Source organism: Mixophyes fleayi, chromosome 7 (assembly GCF_038048845.1).
Source record: "Mixophyes fleayi isolate aMixFle1 chromosome 7, aMixFle1.hap1, whole genome shotgun sequence".
Classification (NCBI taxonomy): domain Eukaryota; kingdom Metazoa; phylum Chordata; class Amphibia; order Anura; family Limnodynastidae; genus Mixophyes; species Mixophyes fleayi.
Window position 1 is genome coordinate 27,142,523 of NC_134408.1, and position 12,542 is coordinate 27,155,064.

Here is a 12,542-nt window from a genome sequence, read left to right on the forward strand (position 1 = left end):
CTCCACTATTTAAAACTGCCTCTAACACTAGGTAGTCGCCAGAATATCTAGGACTTCCTATGCTCCAGCGTTCCAGCTTGTTTCCCTGCTCTCTGACTAACCTCCTGTGTACCGACCTGGCTTCCCCTGGTTCTGCTTCTGGATCTCCCTTCAGCCTGATTGCTCCCGCTGTATCTGACCTTTGGCTTATTGACTCCGATTTGCCTTGCCCTTTGATACCACGTTTTCCAGTACGGTTTGACCTCTGCCTGCATGACCACGTCTGTCCACCATCCACTCCGCTGATACCTAACTTGGAGGGCCCCGACCTGCACGTCCCTTGCAGCAAACCCTGGCGAAGACCGGGGACGTGTTTAGACCCGGCAACTCCTAACTTAGCAGCGCAAATATCAGCACGTGGCCTTCAGCCACTGTGACTCGTGGAAGCACCATTACTCTTCCCACTTCAAGCCATGTCTCACTGCCATAGTAACACTATAGAATGGATGTCGTTATGACCATCTGATCCAGCACATTCTCCTAACTTCAGGAAGTTACAAATCACACCATGAGTCTAGGTTATGTGTGCTTCCTATGTACTGTAGTCGACATGGGCAGAACTATACCCGGTTTTATATTATAAACCCAGAGGAAGAAAGAAAAACACGGGAAATGAGTAGAGAAGTAGTGGAGAGCTGAAGATTTAGGGTCTGATTTAGAGTTGGATTTCTGTCCTACTGCTGGTCTAAAATGTCTGATGTTTCTTACAGTGCATAGGTGGGGTGCAATGATCATTGGGTCCTGCTGCAAAAGTGACAACCAAAATCAGGGTTTGCCAGCCTGGGCTAGTCACACTCTACCAGAAATGTAATAATGTAAATCAACCAGCTCCAGCCAAACAAGTACAATTTGTGCATGCACCTTCCTGGGTAAACCATCCTAATTAGCACTAGGGCTTTCCTGGCACTCCTTGGGCTGTAGATGTCAGGGTAATATGGGAAAGTCATAAAAATATTAAGTGTTGTGGAACTGCAACTGCCAGCCAAGTCCACGCAGACAATTTCTTCCAGTGCTTGCTCAAAGCATATATTGATGGGGACATATATGTACAGGGTATTCACCCTGTATTTTCAGTTGTACATATCTTAAGATAACTGCAACTCGAAATATACACTTAATAGCTTAAAGTGCCAAAGTACAGTCAGCGCACACGTCGGAAATGTTGACTCAAAGGCAGATATCGGTATAAATAGATATTGTCTCTTGAGAAGTGCAGATATCTCATAAGTCAATGTTTTGGGCCAAACACAGGGCCCTGTTTCAAAACAGTGCCACGTGATGGCATACATCTCCACCTGCCACGCGGGCATGTCACTGACAGACGCACATACATCAGGTGCGATGCAGAAACATGACACATACGCCAACATGTGTTATTTCCAAAAGCAAAAAATATAAACATTGCAATCACGTCATTGACAAGCTCAATTAACTATAGCTTCCAAATGAATACATGTGTATTCATGTGAATACTAAACAGTGGATATAACCGCCACGTAATATCATAGAAAGCTGTGATTTTATAGAAGGGATAAAGTATAAATACATGACGTACAATATAATTTACCAGCACTCAAACAGGAAGTGAAAAGTAGCACGTTATGATATAAACAGGTCCGCCAAGAGGAATTTTGGAACCCCATACAGCAACGTCTTAGGACCCCTTCCATAGCAACTGAGGGGGGCATCAGGCTCGCACTTTGGGGGGCTTCCAGTTGTCTGGAAACTCCCTCCTTCCTGAGGGACATTTGAGTGACAGGCCGGACCCTCCCCCGGGACCAGCTAACTTACTACTTGCCTGACAGATTAGTTCCTCTCTGTGATGACCTCAGCTCACACAGAATCATGTGACATGCACACCGTCCTATCAGCAAGACAGAAGCCTGCCTCCGCAGCACCTGATGGGACAAGGTAAGTGAGGGGAAGAGGAGGGGATCTTAATGTAATTGCTTGATTGTAGCCTTTGTTTGAGGTACATCTTATTTGTAAGATGTTATACAGTAGTGATAATAAATTATTTTTACAGAAGTGCAAAGAATGCTATAATAGGCAAATTGTGTATAGTAACTATTTCCTGATATTGTCAGACTGATTAATAATTTATTTATTTATTTTGCTCTTGAAAAATGTGCATTATTCAAATAAATTAAGCTATACAGTAGGTATGATATATATAATGCCAATTTTCATGAAAACGTTTTTCTTTAATAACTTAAAAATCTGTGACATTTGCAATGGGCTGTGTGTGCATTTATTGTTGAGGTTAATGATTTAATGTGTGGTGAAGTATTAATTTAATTGTGAGACTATTTATTTAAAGGTGGGAGCTATTTGATTCAGTAGCGTTGGGCCTGATTCATTAGGGAAAGTAAAGCAAAAAAAAAAGGAGTACATTTTCTCCTAGACAAACCATGTTACAATACAAGGGGTGCAACTGTCTCAATTTAGCGGGGACAATCACAATTTGACCAACCAATCAGATTCTAGCTATTATTTTGCAGCATGTACTAAATAAATGATAGATAGAATCTGATAGGTTTTTCAAACCTGCCGGAAAACTCTCAGCTTGATACATTTACCTCTTAGAATTTAGAATATCCAATGTTCTATGTATCAGTATGTCTCAGTGAGTGCCGTCATTTCCTCAGAAGTATGCTGCAATCAGCAAGTGAATCTCTCTATTTATAGACCGGTTTTGGTTAATGAATTAATTAGGTGCACTTTGTCATTGATTGACATTCATTGCTACCGCAATGTATTATTACATGAAATGGGAGTATACATAACAATTACATTTTTCTAAATTTGTCGCCATGTGTTTTGAATATAACATGCTGGTTATTAACACTTTCTACAGTGGTTTGTAATTGGGACACACTTGATTATGCAATGTCATTAAATAATCACATCATAATGACACAATACATTTAGAATATGCAATGTAAAATAAGATAAAGTGCAATTTTAATAGGTGTCACTAACCATGGCATTGGTGGCTATTATCTGTGTCCGGCAGCTTAAGGCAGCTTATGTGCTGAAGGACAGTTTTTACAAAAGACTGTCTAATAAATAAAATCAGATATGTTTGCTGCTTTGGCATGCAGGTTGGTGCATCGAATTAGCACATACTTGCCAACTCTCCCGGAATGTCCGGGAGACTCCTGCATTTTGCGAGAGCCTCACGGACTCCGGGGAAAGTGTGGCAATCTCCCGCATCTGGCAGAATTCTGCCCACTTCCTAGAGAAGTGGGAAGAATTAGGTCCAAAACCCTGCGATTCACTGGGAATCGCTGCGTGTGGCCCCACCCCCTACTGTCAAATGACGCATTCTAAAAACATACTGGTAGGTTAATTGGCTGCTAACAAATTGACCCTAGTGTGTGTGTCTGTGTGTGTGTGTGTGTGTGTGTTAGGGAATTTAGACTGTAAGCCCCAATGGGGCAGGGACTGATGTGAGTGAGTTCTCTGTACAGCACTACAGAATTAGTGGCGTTATAAATAAATGATGATGAATGTCCAAAGCTTCCCAATTCTGAACTCAAAGGCGAGAGGCAATAAAGCCTAAGGTAGAGTTTTATGGGGCAGGTCTACATGGGTGTGATAAATGTGTATGCAATATGATTGACACTAGTGAGATCAGTGAAATGTATCTAGCAATGGGGGTTGGTGTCTGTGTTATATGGTGGACAATGGGGGTGGTTCTCTATAATATGTATAGCAATGGAGGAAACCTCTGAGTAATATTGCTAGTAATGGGGTGCCCTGTGCAATGGGGTTAGGAATGGGGGGGGGGCTTTGGGCTATATGATTGACTGGGAGGGTGCTGTCATTGGGATGTGGGGTTCTCTGGCAATGGAGTGTATGTTCAATGTACCCGGCAATGGTCTTTTTGCATTGTGGCTGCCATTAGGGTCTGTGCCATTGTGCCTTGAATAGAGTGAGAACGGTAGAAATAACCTCAGAGATACATTGTAACTCCTTAGTAAAGATGAACAATGGAGGGTTAAAGGTAATCAAATAACAAACAAAAGCAGCATATATACAGTTGCACAATAAAGCGATGCCACACACTAACACCAGAGAATGAAAGAATGAAAACATAAATTTTATTTGTATAGTTGAAGTCGAATGACAACATAGATGAAATTCCATATTCTCCACAATCAAAACAAAAAAGTGTTTTGATTGTATCTCCCAAATATACATTACATCAAAATGTTATTACCTAAATGTTAAATGTTGGCAGTTAATTAATTCAAATACTTTTTAAGCAGCATATGTGAAAAGGACTGAAAACAACTAAGCTATCTATTCTACACCTGTACATTTAAAAATACACATGTACATGAGTTCAGTGGCTGCACTAACGTAAGGCGGATTCACCTGAACTTATGTATGTGAAACAATTATAGTAGTAAAAAGGGTGGTAAGTACTAGCAGAAGTCGTGATGAATAGTAACATCTCTAGTTAGCTATTCCTAAGCTCACCAAGTTTTTCTTACTTCCTTGCATGAGTAAGGAACCATATGCTACCTGAAAAATGATTTGAATTATGTGGAATTTAAATGTAACTATACAAATATAAGTTATGTTTTAAATCTAACACAGAGGAGTTCAGTTACAAAGCATAAATCACAAAGAAGCATAGATATAACTAACGGGGCAGCAGAGGACCCCTGTGTTGTTGGGTTGGTATTGGTTCCACCCATACTGCTTTGGGCCCTGCTCCTCGCTGTTTGAGAATAGTGTGGTATCTGCTCAAGGTGCACCCTGCTGTGTGACCACCACCACCACAAGGCATCTGAAGCCCCGGAGCCCATGCATTCGAACTGGCATTCTAGAGCTTCAAAGTTAAACTCTGCTCAGAGGGGAAGTTACCTATGATGTTCCCTTCCACTAGTAGTGCAGAGCAGCAGAGTGGAAACCTGCGATTGACCTGATAGGAGAAAGCATGGTGTCCATTCCTAGAAACATTGGGGGGACCTTGAAAATTTTATTATGGGGCATCCAAATTCCTAGTTTGGCAATGTTTGCAGAGGACCAGAGGTTTGTACTTTTCGATAAGATGAGTAGGGTGCAGTGAGAGCAGACCTTGCTAAATATGGAGTAGACTTCATTGCTACACCTACTTTGTGGAAGTGTGCGAATAGAACATTTTACTTGGCAGATTATTGAAGTAAGGTAATGGGGTTCTTTCTTGGTGTGATTCCACTTTGTAATCACACTTGGGGCCTGATTCATTAAGGAAAATAAAGCAAAGAAAATGAGTAACTTTTAACCTTGGCAAAACCATGTTGTATTGGAGGGGGAGGTAAATTTAATATGTGAGGACAGATTTATAGTTGGGGTTGGACATGTCCTAGATCAATTTTTAATGTCACTGTAAAAATAAAACTATCAAGTATTTGCGTCCTACATGAAACAGACAGTGTTTTCCTTTTGTGCAAAATAATAAACTCATTTCCACCGCTTGCATTGCAACATGGTTTTGTCAGGGTTCAAAGTTACTCATTTTTTTTGCCTTACTTTCCTTAATGAATCAGGGCCATCTTTTCCATTGGGCACGATGGGCACGTGCCCGGGGGCCCCACGGGCAAGGGGGCCCCATAGGTAGGGCTCTTAATTAGACTAAATAATCCTGCAAAAGAAAAAACCTGCAAAAAAAACCTTCAAGGGTCACTGAGCAAGTACATCTATCTTCCTCTATCTCTATATATCTATATCTCTATACATCTATATCTATATATGTAGGGTCCCCGGTGTACTGCTTTGCCCGGGGGCCCATAATGTTGTTAAGATGGCCCTGTAATGAATCAGGCCCTTGAACTTTGCCGTGTCCGGAGAGCAGAGGCGTGCACAATGACACAGACCTCAACCTAGGTACTTCATAGATTAGTTCCAAACTCTTCCATTCATATGAACGTCTACTAGGACATAATGTAATCTAACTATATAAAATGTTGCAGTTAAGCCAGTCCACGGTTCACAGCCTAGAGTACTCACCCTGATTTCTGCCTTCAGCCTCTGAAACCGGTTCTGATATTGTGAATAAACAACTTGGTAAAGAAATAGGTAGGATCTCATTCATCGGTTTCTCTGCACTAATATTACATTACTTTCCAGTGATCATATCTGTATGCTAAACGCTGTGACTGCTTCTGAAGCATACGACTTTGCATTGGCAATCAGAGGAGGCATAAAAAAAGGTTTCTACGCTCCGATAGAATTTTGCCATCTTTTAAAAATAAAGGACATCCAACTTTGCACATCTATCTTGTTTTCATGTGATGCAACAGAGTTCTATGCTCAGAAAACTTGCTTACCTAGTTAAGTCTAAAACTGCCTGAAACGTCCACTGTCCAGCAGAAATTGATACACGTCTGAAAAGCAATTAAACGTCATTTATGGAAGTGTAAAAGTGCAGAGTAGATTTACTTGCACAATATCGTAAAGGAAGGTGACTAGTGCTCAGATTCGATATGCTAATTATAAACAAAAATGACACTGCTGCCCAAAACACAATAAGCACATAAAAGCAACAACTAGTGTACATACTCAAAGAAAATGAAAAAAAAAATAAAAAAAAATAATAATATGTTGGCAATAATTATATGAACTTCATGGGGCATATGGCGATTAGATGTAAAAATAAAAAGCAATTAATAATAAAGACAAATAATATAATAAAAAAAGCTAATAATAGTGAACAGTCCAGCTGTAAGTACAAAAGAGGCTTTACACTTGTAAGGATAGTGAAAGAAAATCTAAACTGGTTATTGTCTGATTAGTGCGTTCTTAAGTAAAACTCTTTTGCTCTTAAGTAAAAGTTTCTTAATTCATATTTGATCCACCCTCATTATTTATGAAATAAATTACTAGAGTGGCCTGTAATGAAATGCAGTTTATTTACCATTTAAATACAAATATTCATTAAGCCATTAAGTTGAAGTAGAGATGTATGGGAGCAGGTGGAGTACTTTTCCTACGCAGGTTTTGAGTTTTGAATATTGGTATGTTTGGGGAGCTGGAAAGCCCTCATCCCCCATCCATGCTCTCTGGGTATCCCGTTTGCAAAGTACTGGCCATTTAGAGAAGGGAGTACTAAGGCTTATTTTGTCCAATGGGCTCTCTGCAAAACACTAAGGGGTAAACGCAACAAGCTGCGAGTTTCCAGCGGGTTTGAAAAGTGGAGATGTTGCCTATGGCAACCAATCAGATTCTAGCTATCATTTATTTAGTACATTCTGCGAAATGTACTAAATACACAATATATATATTGTCTCGTAATCACAAGTGCCAGTGATAGTGGTTTCAAATTACAGACTCAATGTGTTTCTAATTGATTTATATGGGTGTAGTCCTGTCCCCTTCAGTACCGTGTGCACCAGTGCGCACGGCAGCCGTTTACCGCTGCCCTGTCGTGCAGAGCAGTAGTGGGCAGAATCTCCACCAACCTTCCCATCCCACAAAGCTGTCCTGATCAGGATGGCGGGACAGAGACCTTAAATCAGGACTGCCCCGCATAAATCAGTGCTGCCCCGCCTTAAATTTGGACTGTCCCGCACAAATTGGTGCTGCCCCGCCTTAAATTGGGACTGTCCCGCATAAATCGGGACTGCCCCGCATAAATCGGGAATGTCCCGCATAAATCAGGATGATTGGGAGGTATACCTGAGACGCAGGGCCTGATTCATTAAGGATCTCAAATGAAGAGGATACTTATTTCAGTCTCCTGGACAAAACCATGTTACAATGGAAGGGGTGCAAATGAGTGTTCTGTTTTGCACATAAGTTAAATACTGCCTGTTTTTTCATGTAACACACAAATATCAACTTTAAATTTCAGTGTACAAATAAGCTATCAAGTATTTGTGTGTTACATGAAAAAACAGGCAGTATTTAACTTATGTGCAAAACAGAATACTCATTTGCACCCCTTCCATTGTAACATGGTTTTGTCCAGGAGACTGAAATAAGTATCCTCTTCATTTGAGATCCTTAATGAATCAGGCCTGCAGTTGTTTAAAATCTAAAAACTAAGATTTTCTCTGCAGTGACACATATACAACATATTTTGCCATTCCGGTGGCCAATTCCATTTTGTTACACTCATGTAATACAGGTGTTACAATGCTCTAGGTAAGTGTACAATTTATGCAGTTTTTCATTTGTTTATATTTACTTGTTGATCCTCTGAATACTGTGAACCCTGTATAATTGTCATATATATTGCCTCAGTATCAACAAAATATTCTATAAAAAAATGCTTTATTAACCAACTTAAAATGGCAGTCAAACCCAAATCGCTCCAGACCACATATCACGTCTGCACCTTCAGACTGGCCAAATTCAATCAAATTTCTATGTGCCGTATAGGCAGAGCCCTTGTACCCGTATTCAATTGGAAGCATTTCTTCAGATTCGCCTGTACTTGAATACGGGCCTATGAGCGTGCAATTTCCGTACGGTTAAAAAGAAAATGCAAATTGCGTTCACTTTGCATTTCATGATTAATCAGGCCCAATATTTTTAACACAACTGTTGCAAATTTGGGAATGTTCTCTTAAGACTAAAAGGCAAATTACGAATCACCGCATTTTTGACACACTCATTTTTATTTCTTATCGCACACATAAGGAATACAAGATTGTGACCATTTATTAAAAGTGTTTAGCCGTAACAGCACTCCCGATAAATGGCCGTCCCGGCCAGGACAGCCAAGATAAATTTGGGCGGTACAGGAACTTCTTGGGGGCACCTCCATAGCCACTGAAAGCAGGGGCGGATCTAGAGGATACTTCTACCCAGGGCGATCTAGGGGGGGGGGGGGGGGGGGGGGCGATTTAGGCCCCGCCACCCTTTTTTACATCTGAGGCTGCCGGCGGCTGCATACTATGTGCAGATCCGTTCAGCAGTGACAGGTAGGGACAGTGTGCTGCCCGGATGCTCTGGTTGTGTTTAAAACACAATCAAATGTCTCCAAAGCTCCAATGGGGCAGGGACTGATGTGAGTGAGTTCTCTGTACAGCGCTGCGGAATCAGTGGCGCTATATAAATAAATGGTAATGATGATAATAATAATAATAATAATAATACAGGCTACAGCCCTGGACTTCATACATAGACATGATTCCCTACCCAGGGACAGCCTTCCAGTGCGCTGATTCCTCGCCCTATCAGGGAAGAGGGGCGGGGATAACCTGTCACCATGGTGATAAGTAAGCCCGACGCTCCCACTCGCCCTTAAGCAAGATGGCGACAACCGACATCCTAGCCTGGCAGTGTGGAGGGCGTCTCCGGTCACGTGACTCTGCCGCCGGTGCGGGCAGTTTTGCACGGTGCCATCCAGCCTGACTCCCCCAGCCGCCCTGTACCCCGGTCGCTGTGGCAGCAGGAGGAGGAGGGGGATGCCCTCATGTCGCAGGTGTCGGGCGCTGCCCCGGCGGCCGGCGGGAAGGAGAAGAAGGTGTCTCTGGGGAAGAAGCTGTTCTGGCGGCGGGGAGGGTTAGTCAGCCGCTTCCTGCGGACCCTCAGCACCTTGTCCCATCTCAGCAGCGAGCAGGAGGCCGAGGCACAGCGGCAGAAGGCCAGCTCCCCCGCCCGCACACAGCCCGCCCCGGAGTGCCGGCCTGACGGCAGCTCGTCCCCGCTCCTCTGCCCCCCCAGCCCCCGGGTACCCGGCCTGTCCGGCCTGAAGAACCACGGGAACACCTGCTTCATGAACGCCGTGCTGCAGTGTCTCAGCAACACCGACCTGTTCGCCGAGTTCCTGGGCCTGGAGCAGTACAAGGAGAGCGAGGCCTCGGTCAGCCCCCTGCCCAGCCCCAGCTCCCAGGACCGCGGGGAGGTGACCGAGCAGCTGGCCAAGCTGCTGCGATCACTGTGGACCCTGGAGTACACTCCGCAGCACAGCCGTGAGTTCAAGGTGAGAGGAGCTGTCCGGCTGCGTGCTGCTCTCATGGAGTCCCCCCTTTATTCACCCAGTCCCTGTCTATGCTCTGTTATTATATGTCAGGCTGCATGCTGCTCTCATGGAGTCCCCCCTTCACCCTGTCTATGCCCTGTTATATGTCAGGCTGCATGCTGCTCTCATGGAGTCCCCCTTTCACCCTGTCTATGCCTTGTTGTTATATGTCAGGCTGCATGCTGCCCTCATGGAGTCCCCCCTTTATTTACCCAGTCCCTGTCTATGCTCTGTTATTATATGTCAGGCTGCATGCCGCCCTCATGGAGTCCCCCCTTCACCCTGGCTATGCCCTGTTATATGTCAGGCTGTCCCCCTTCACCCAGTCCCTGTCTATGCCCTGTTGTTATATGTCAGGCTGCATGCTGCTCTCATGGAGTCCCCCTTTCACCCTGTCTATACCCTGTTGTTATATGTCAGGCTGCATGCTGTCCTCATGGAGTCCCCCCTTCACCCTGTCTATGCCTTGTTGTTATATGTCAAGCTGCATGCTGTCCTCATGGAGTCCCACCTTCACCCTGTCTATGCCCTGTTGTTATATGTCAGGCTGCATGCCGCCCTCATGGAGTCTTCCCTTTATTCACACAGTCCCTGTCTTTGCCCTGTTATTATGTCAGGCTGTCTGTGGAGCTACACGTCCCAGCATGCCTTGCTGACATCTGGCTGGGACTTGTAGTTCCACAACAACTGGAGAGCGGCACACGGGTTACCTTCACCAGAATATGGATATACTCCTTTATTGACTTGCTAAAGGTGATGCTGTCTCCCAAACTTGTGATGGCGTGCACTGTGCATGTTCCATGTGGTGGCGTGCACTGTGCATGTTCCATGTGAGAGCATACACCAGTGGTTCCCAAGCTGTGCACCTAGGCTCCCTGGGGTTCCTTGGCGATCTCACAGGGGTGCCTCTGACAGGGCCAGTGGTAAGCAAGGCGGGAGACTACTTTTATAATTATTTTGGCTTAGGGGTGTCTTGAAAACAATTATGGAGACCCTAAGGGTGCCTTGAACTGAAAAAGTTTGGGATCCACTGCCATGCACTGTGTATGTTCCATGTGATGGCATGCACTGTGTATGTTCCATGTGATGGCATGCACTGTGTATGTTCCATGTGATGGCATGCACTGTGTATGTTCCATGTGATGGCATGCACTGTGTATGTTCCATGTGATGGCATGCACTGTGTATGTTCCATGTTATAAGACTTGTGATTGCTTTGTGGTGTCTAGCAGTGGGTAACAACTTTTGCTTATGTCACTATACATCAGAAAGCATGTCGCTACATGTGCGTTCTTGGAATGAGTTTTAAGACTGTTGGGAGTGCAAAAAAAGGACCTTAGAAATGTTATCATTTTAACTTTCTTGTAAGTTTACTATTCTCCTTAATTGACTTCTTTCAGCATTTATACATATTGCCCACCTTAAGATATATATTTTAGTCTCCAGTTCTCTGCGCAGTACAGAGAACTCACATCAGTCCCTGCCCCTTTGGAGCTTACAGTCTAAATTCCCTAACATACACAGTAATACCTCAGTTGGTTTTGGCCCATTTTACTTTTGATCCAACAATTTTTGTTCTACTTTCAGTACTCAACACTTATTAAGAAGATACTTAATACTGTGAATAATAAAATGAGTTCTTAAGAAAACTATGCATTGCCAGAATGTATAATGGTTTCACTTACATGTTCTTAACAGGGCTGTTTATTAAAATATTTTCCTTTGTTCGCCTTACTGAGCAATGTTATAGCTGGAGGGGATTGTGAAAGCATTTGGTGCTGTTGAAATTGAGAGGAGCTGTGGAATTTGTGGCACCTTACAAATAGATGTCGATGGCTACCATGGATGTGTAAATTGCGGAAGTTCTGTTATGTGATAGTTATTGTGGACAGTTCTAAAGATTCTACAGCTTGGTTCTGAAACATTTTATCAAGTATCGGTTATATATCTTTCTTGCAAATTACTATTTTCCTGGCTAATGTCATAAGTCAGTGGATTCCAAACTTTTTCACTTCAAGGCACCCTTAGGGTCTCCAAAAGTTTTTCAAGGCACCCCCTAAGCCAAAATAATTACCAAGTAGTCCCCAGCCTTGCTTACCACTGGCCCTGTCAGAGGCACCCCTGTGAGATCTCCAAGGCACCCCAGGGAGCCCAGGCGCACAGTTTGGAAACCACTGTCGTAAGTGTTTAAATTGAAGGGTAACAAGTAAAATTAATGTTTACCCAACACACCCTTCATTCTGTCAGCATAACTTTTGGGGTGCCCTGTAATTAGGGGCAGGCTGGGCCGGTCCCATAGTGGGCTACCTTGGGCTGGGTCACTTTGCCACCTGGCCTTGTCCCCCAGGCTACAATTTGCCCTACATTTCTGGTCTTGTGGTTAGTAATTTGGGTAATGGGATGGGAGGCTCAAGGTGCGTTGTATTTTTTTTTTTTTTTTATAAATCTATGTCCAGTCAGTGTTAAAAACTGATGCAACTTTGAATTTGAACTGCGCCCTATTCTCAACAACGGAACTAGCTTAGGATTTTCGGTAAAA

At 43.4% G+C, this 12,542-nt stretch overlaps 2 protein-coding genes across 4 annotated transcripts in view; one reads left to right on the plus strand and one right to left on the minus strand.

Annotated features, from left to right (window-relative positions):
• Nucleotides 1-12,542, minus strand: part of LOC142097574 (heparan sulfate glucosamine 3-O-sulfotransferase 2-like) — a 303,244-nt gene that overhangs the window by 190,900 nt on the left and 99,802 nt on the right. The window lies entirely within an intron of this gene.
• Nucleotides 9,293-12,542, plus strand: part of USP31 (ubiquitin specific peptidase 31) — a 40,840-nt gene continuing 37,590 nt past the window's right edge. For all 3 annotated transcript variants that reach the window (XM_075179528.1, XM_075179531.1, XM_075179529.1), the window contains exon 1: nt 9,293-9,964. In XM_075179528.1, coding sequence (XP_075035629.1) covers nt 9,455-9,964 — 510 coding nt within the window. In that variant the 5' untranslated portion in view covers nt 9,293-9,454. The remainder of the gene's footprint in view (nt 9,965-12,542) is intronic.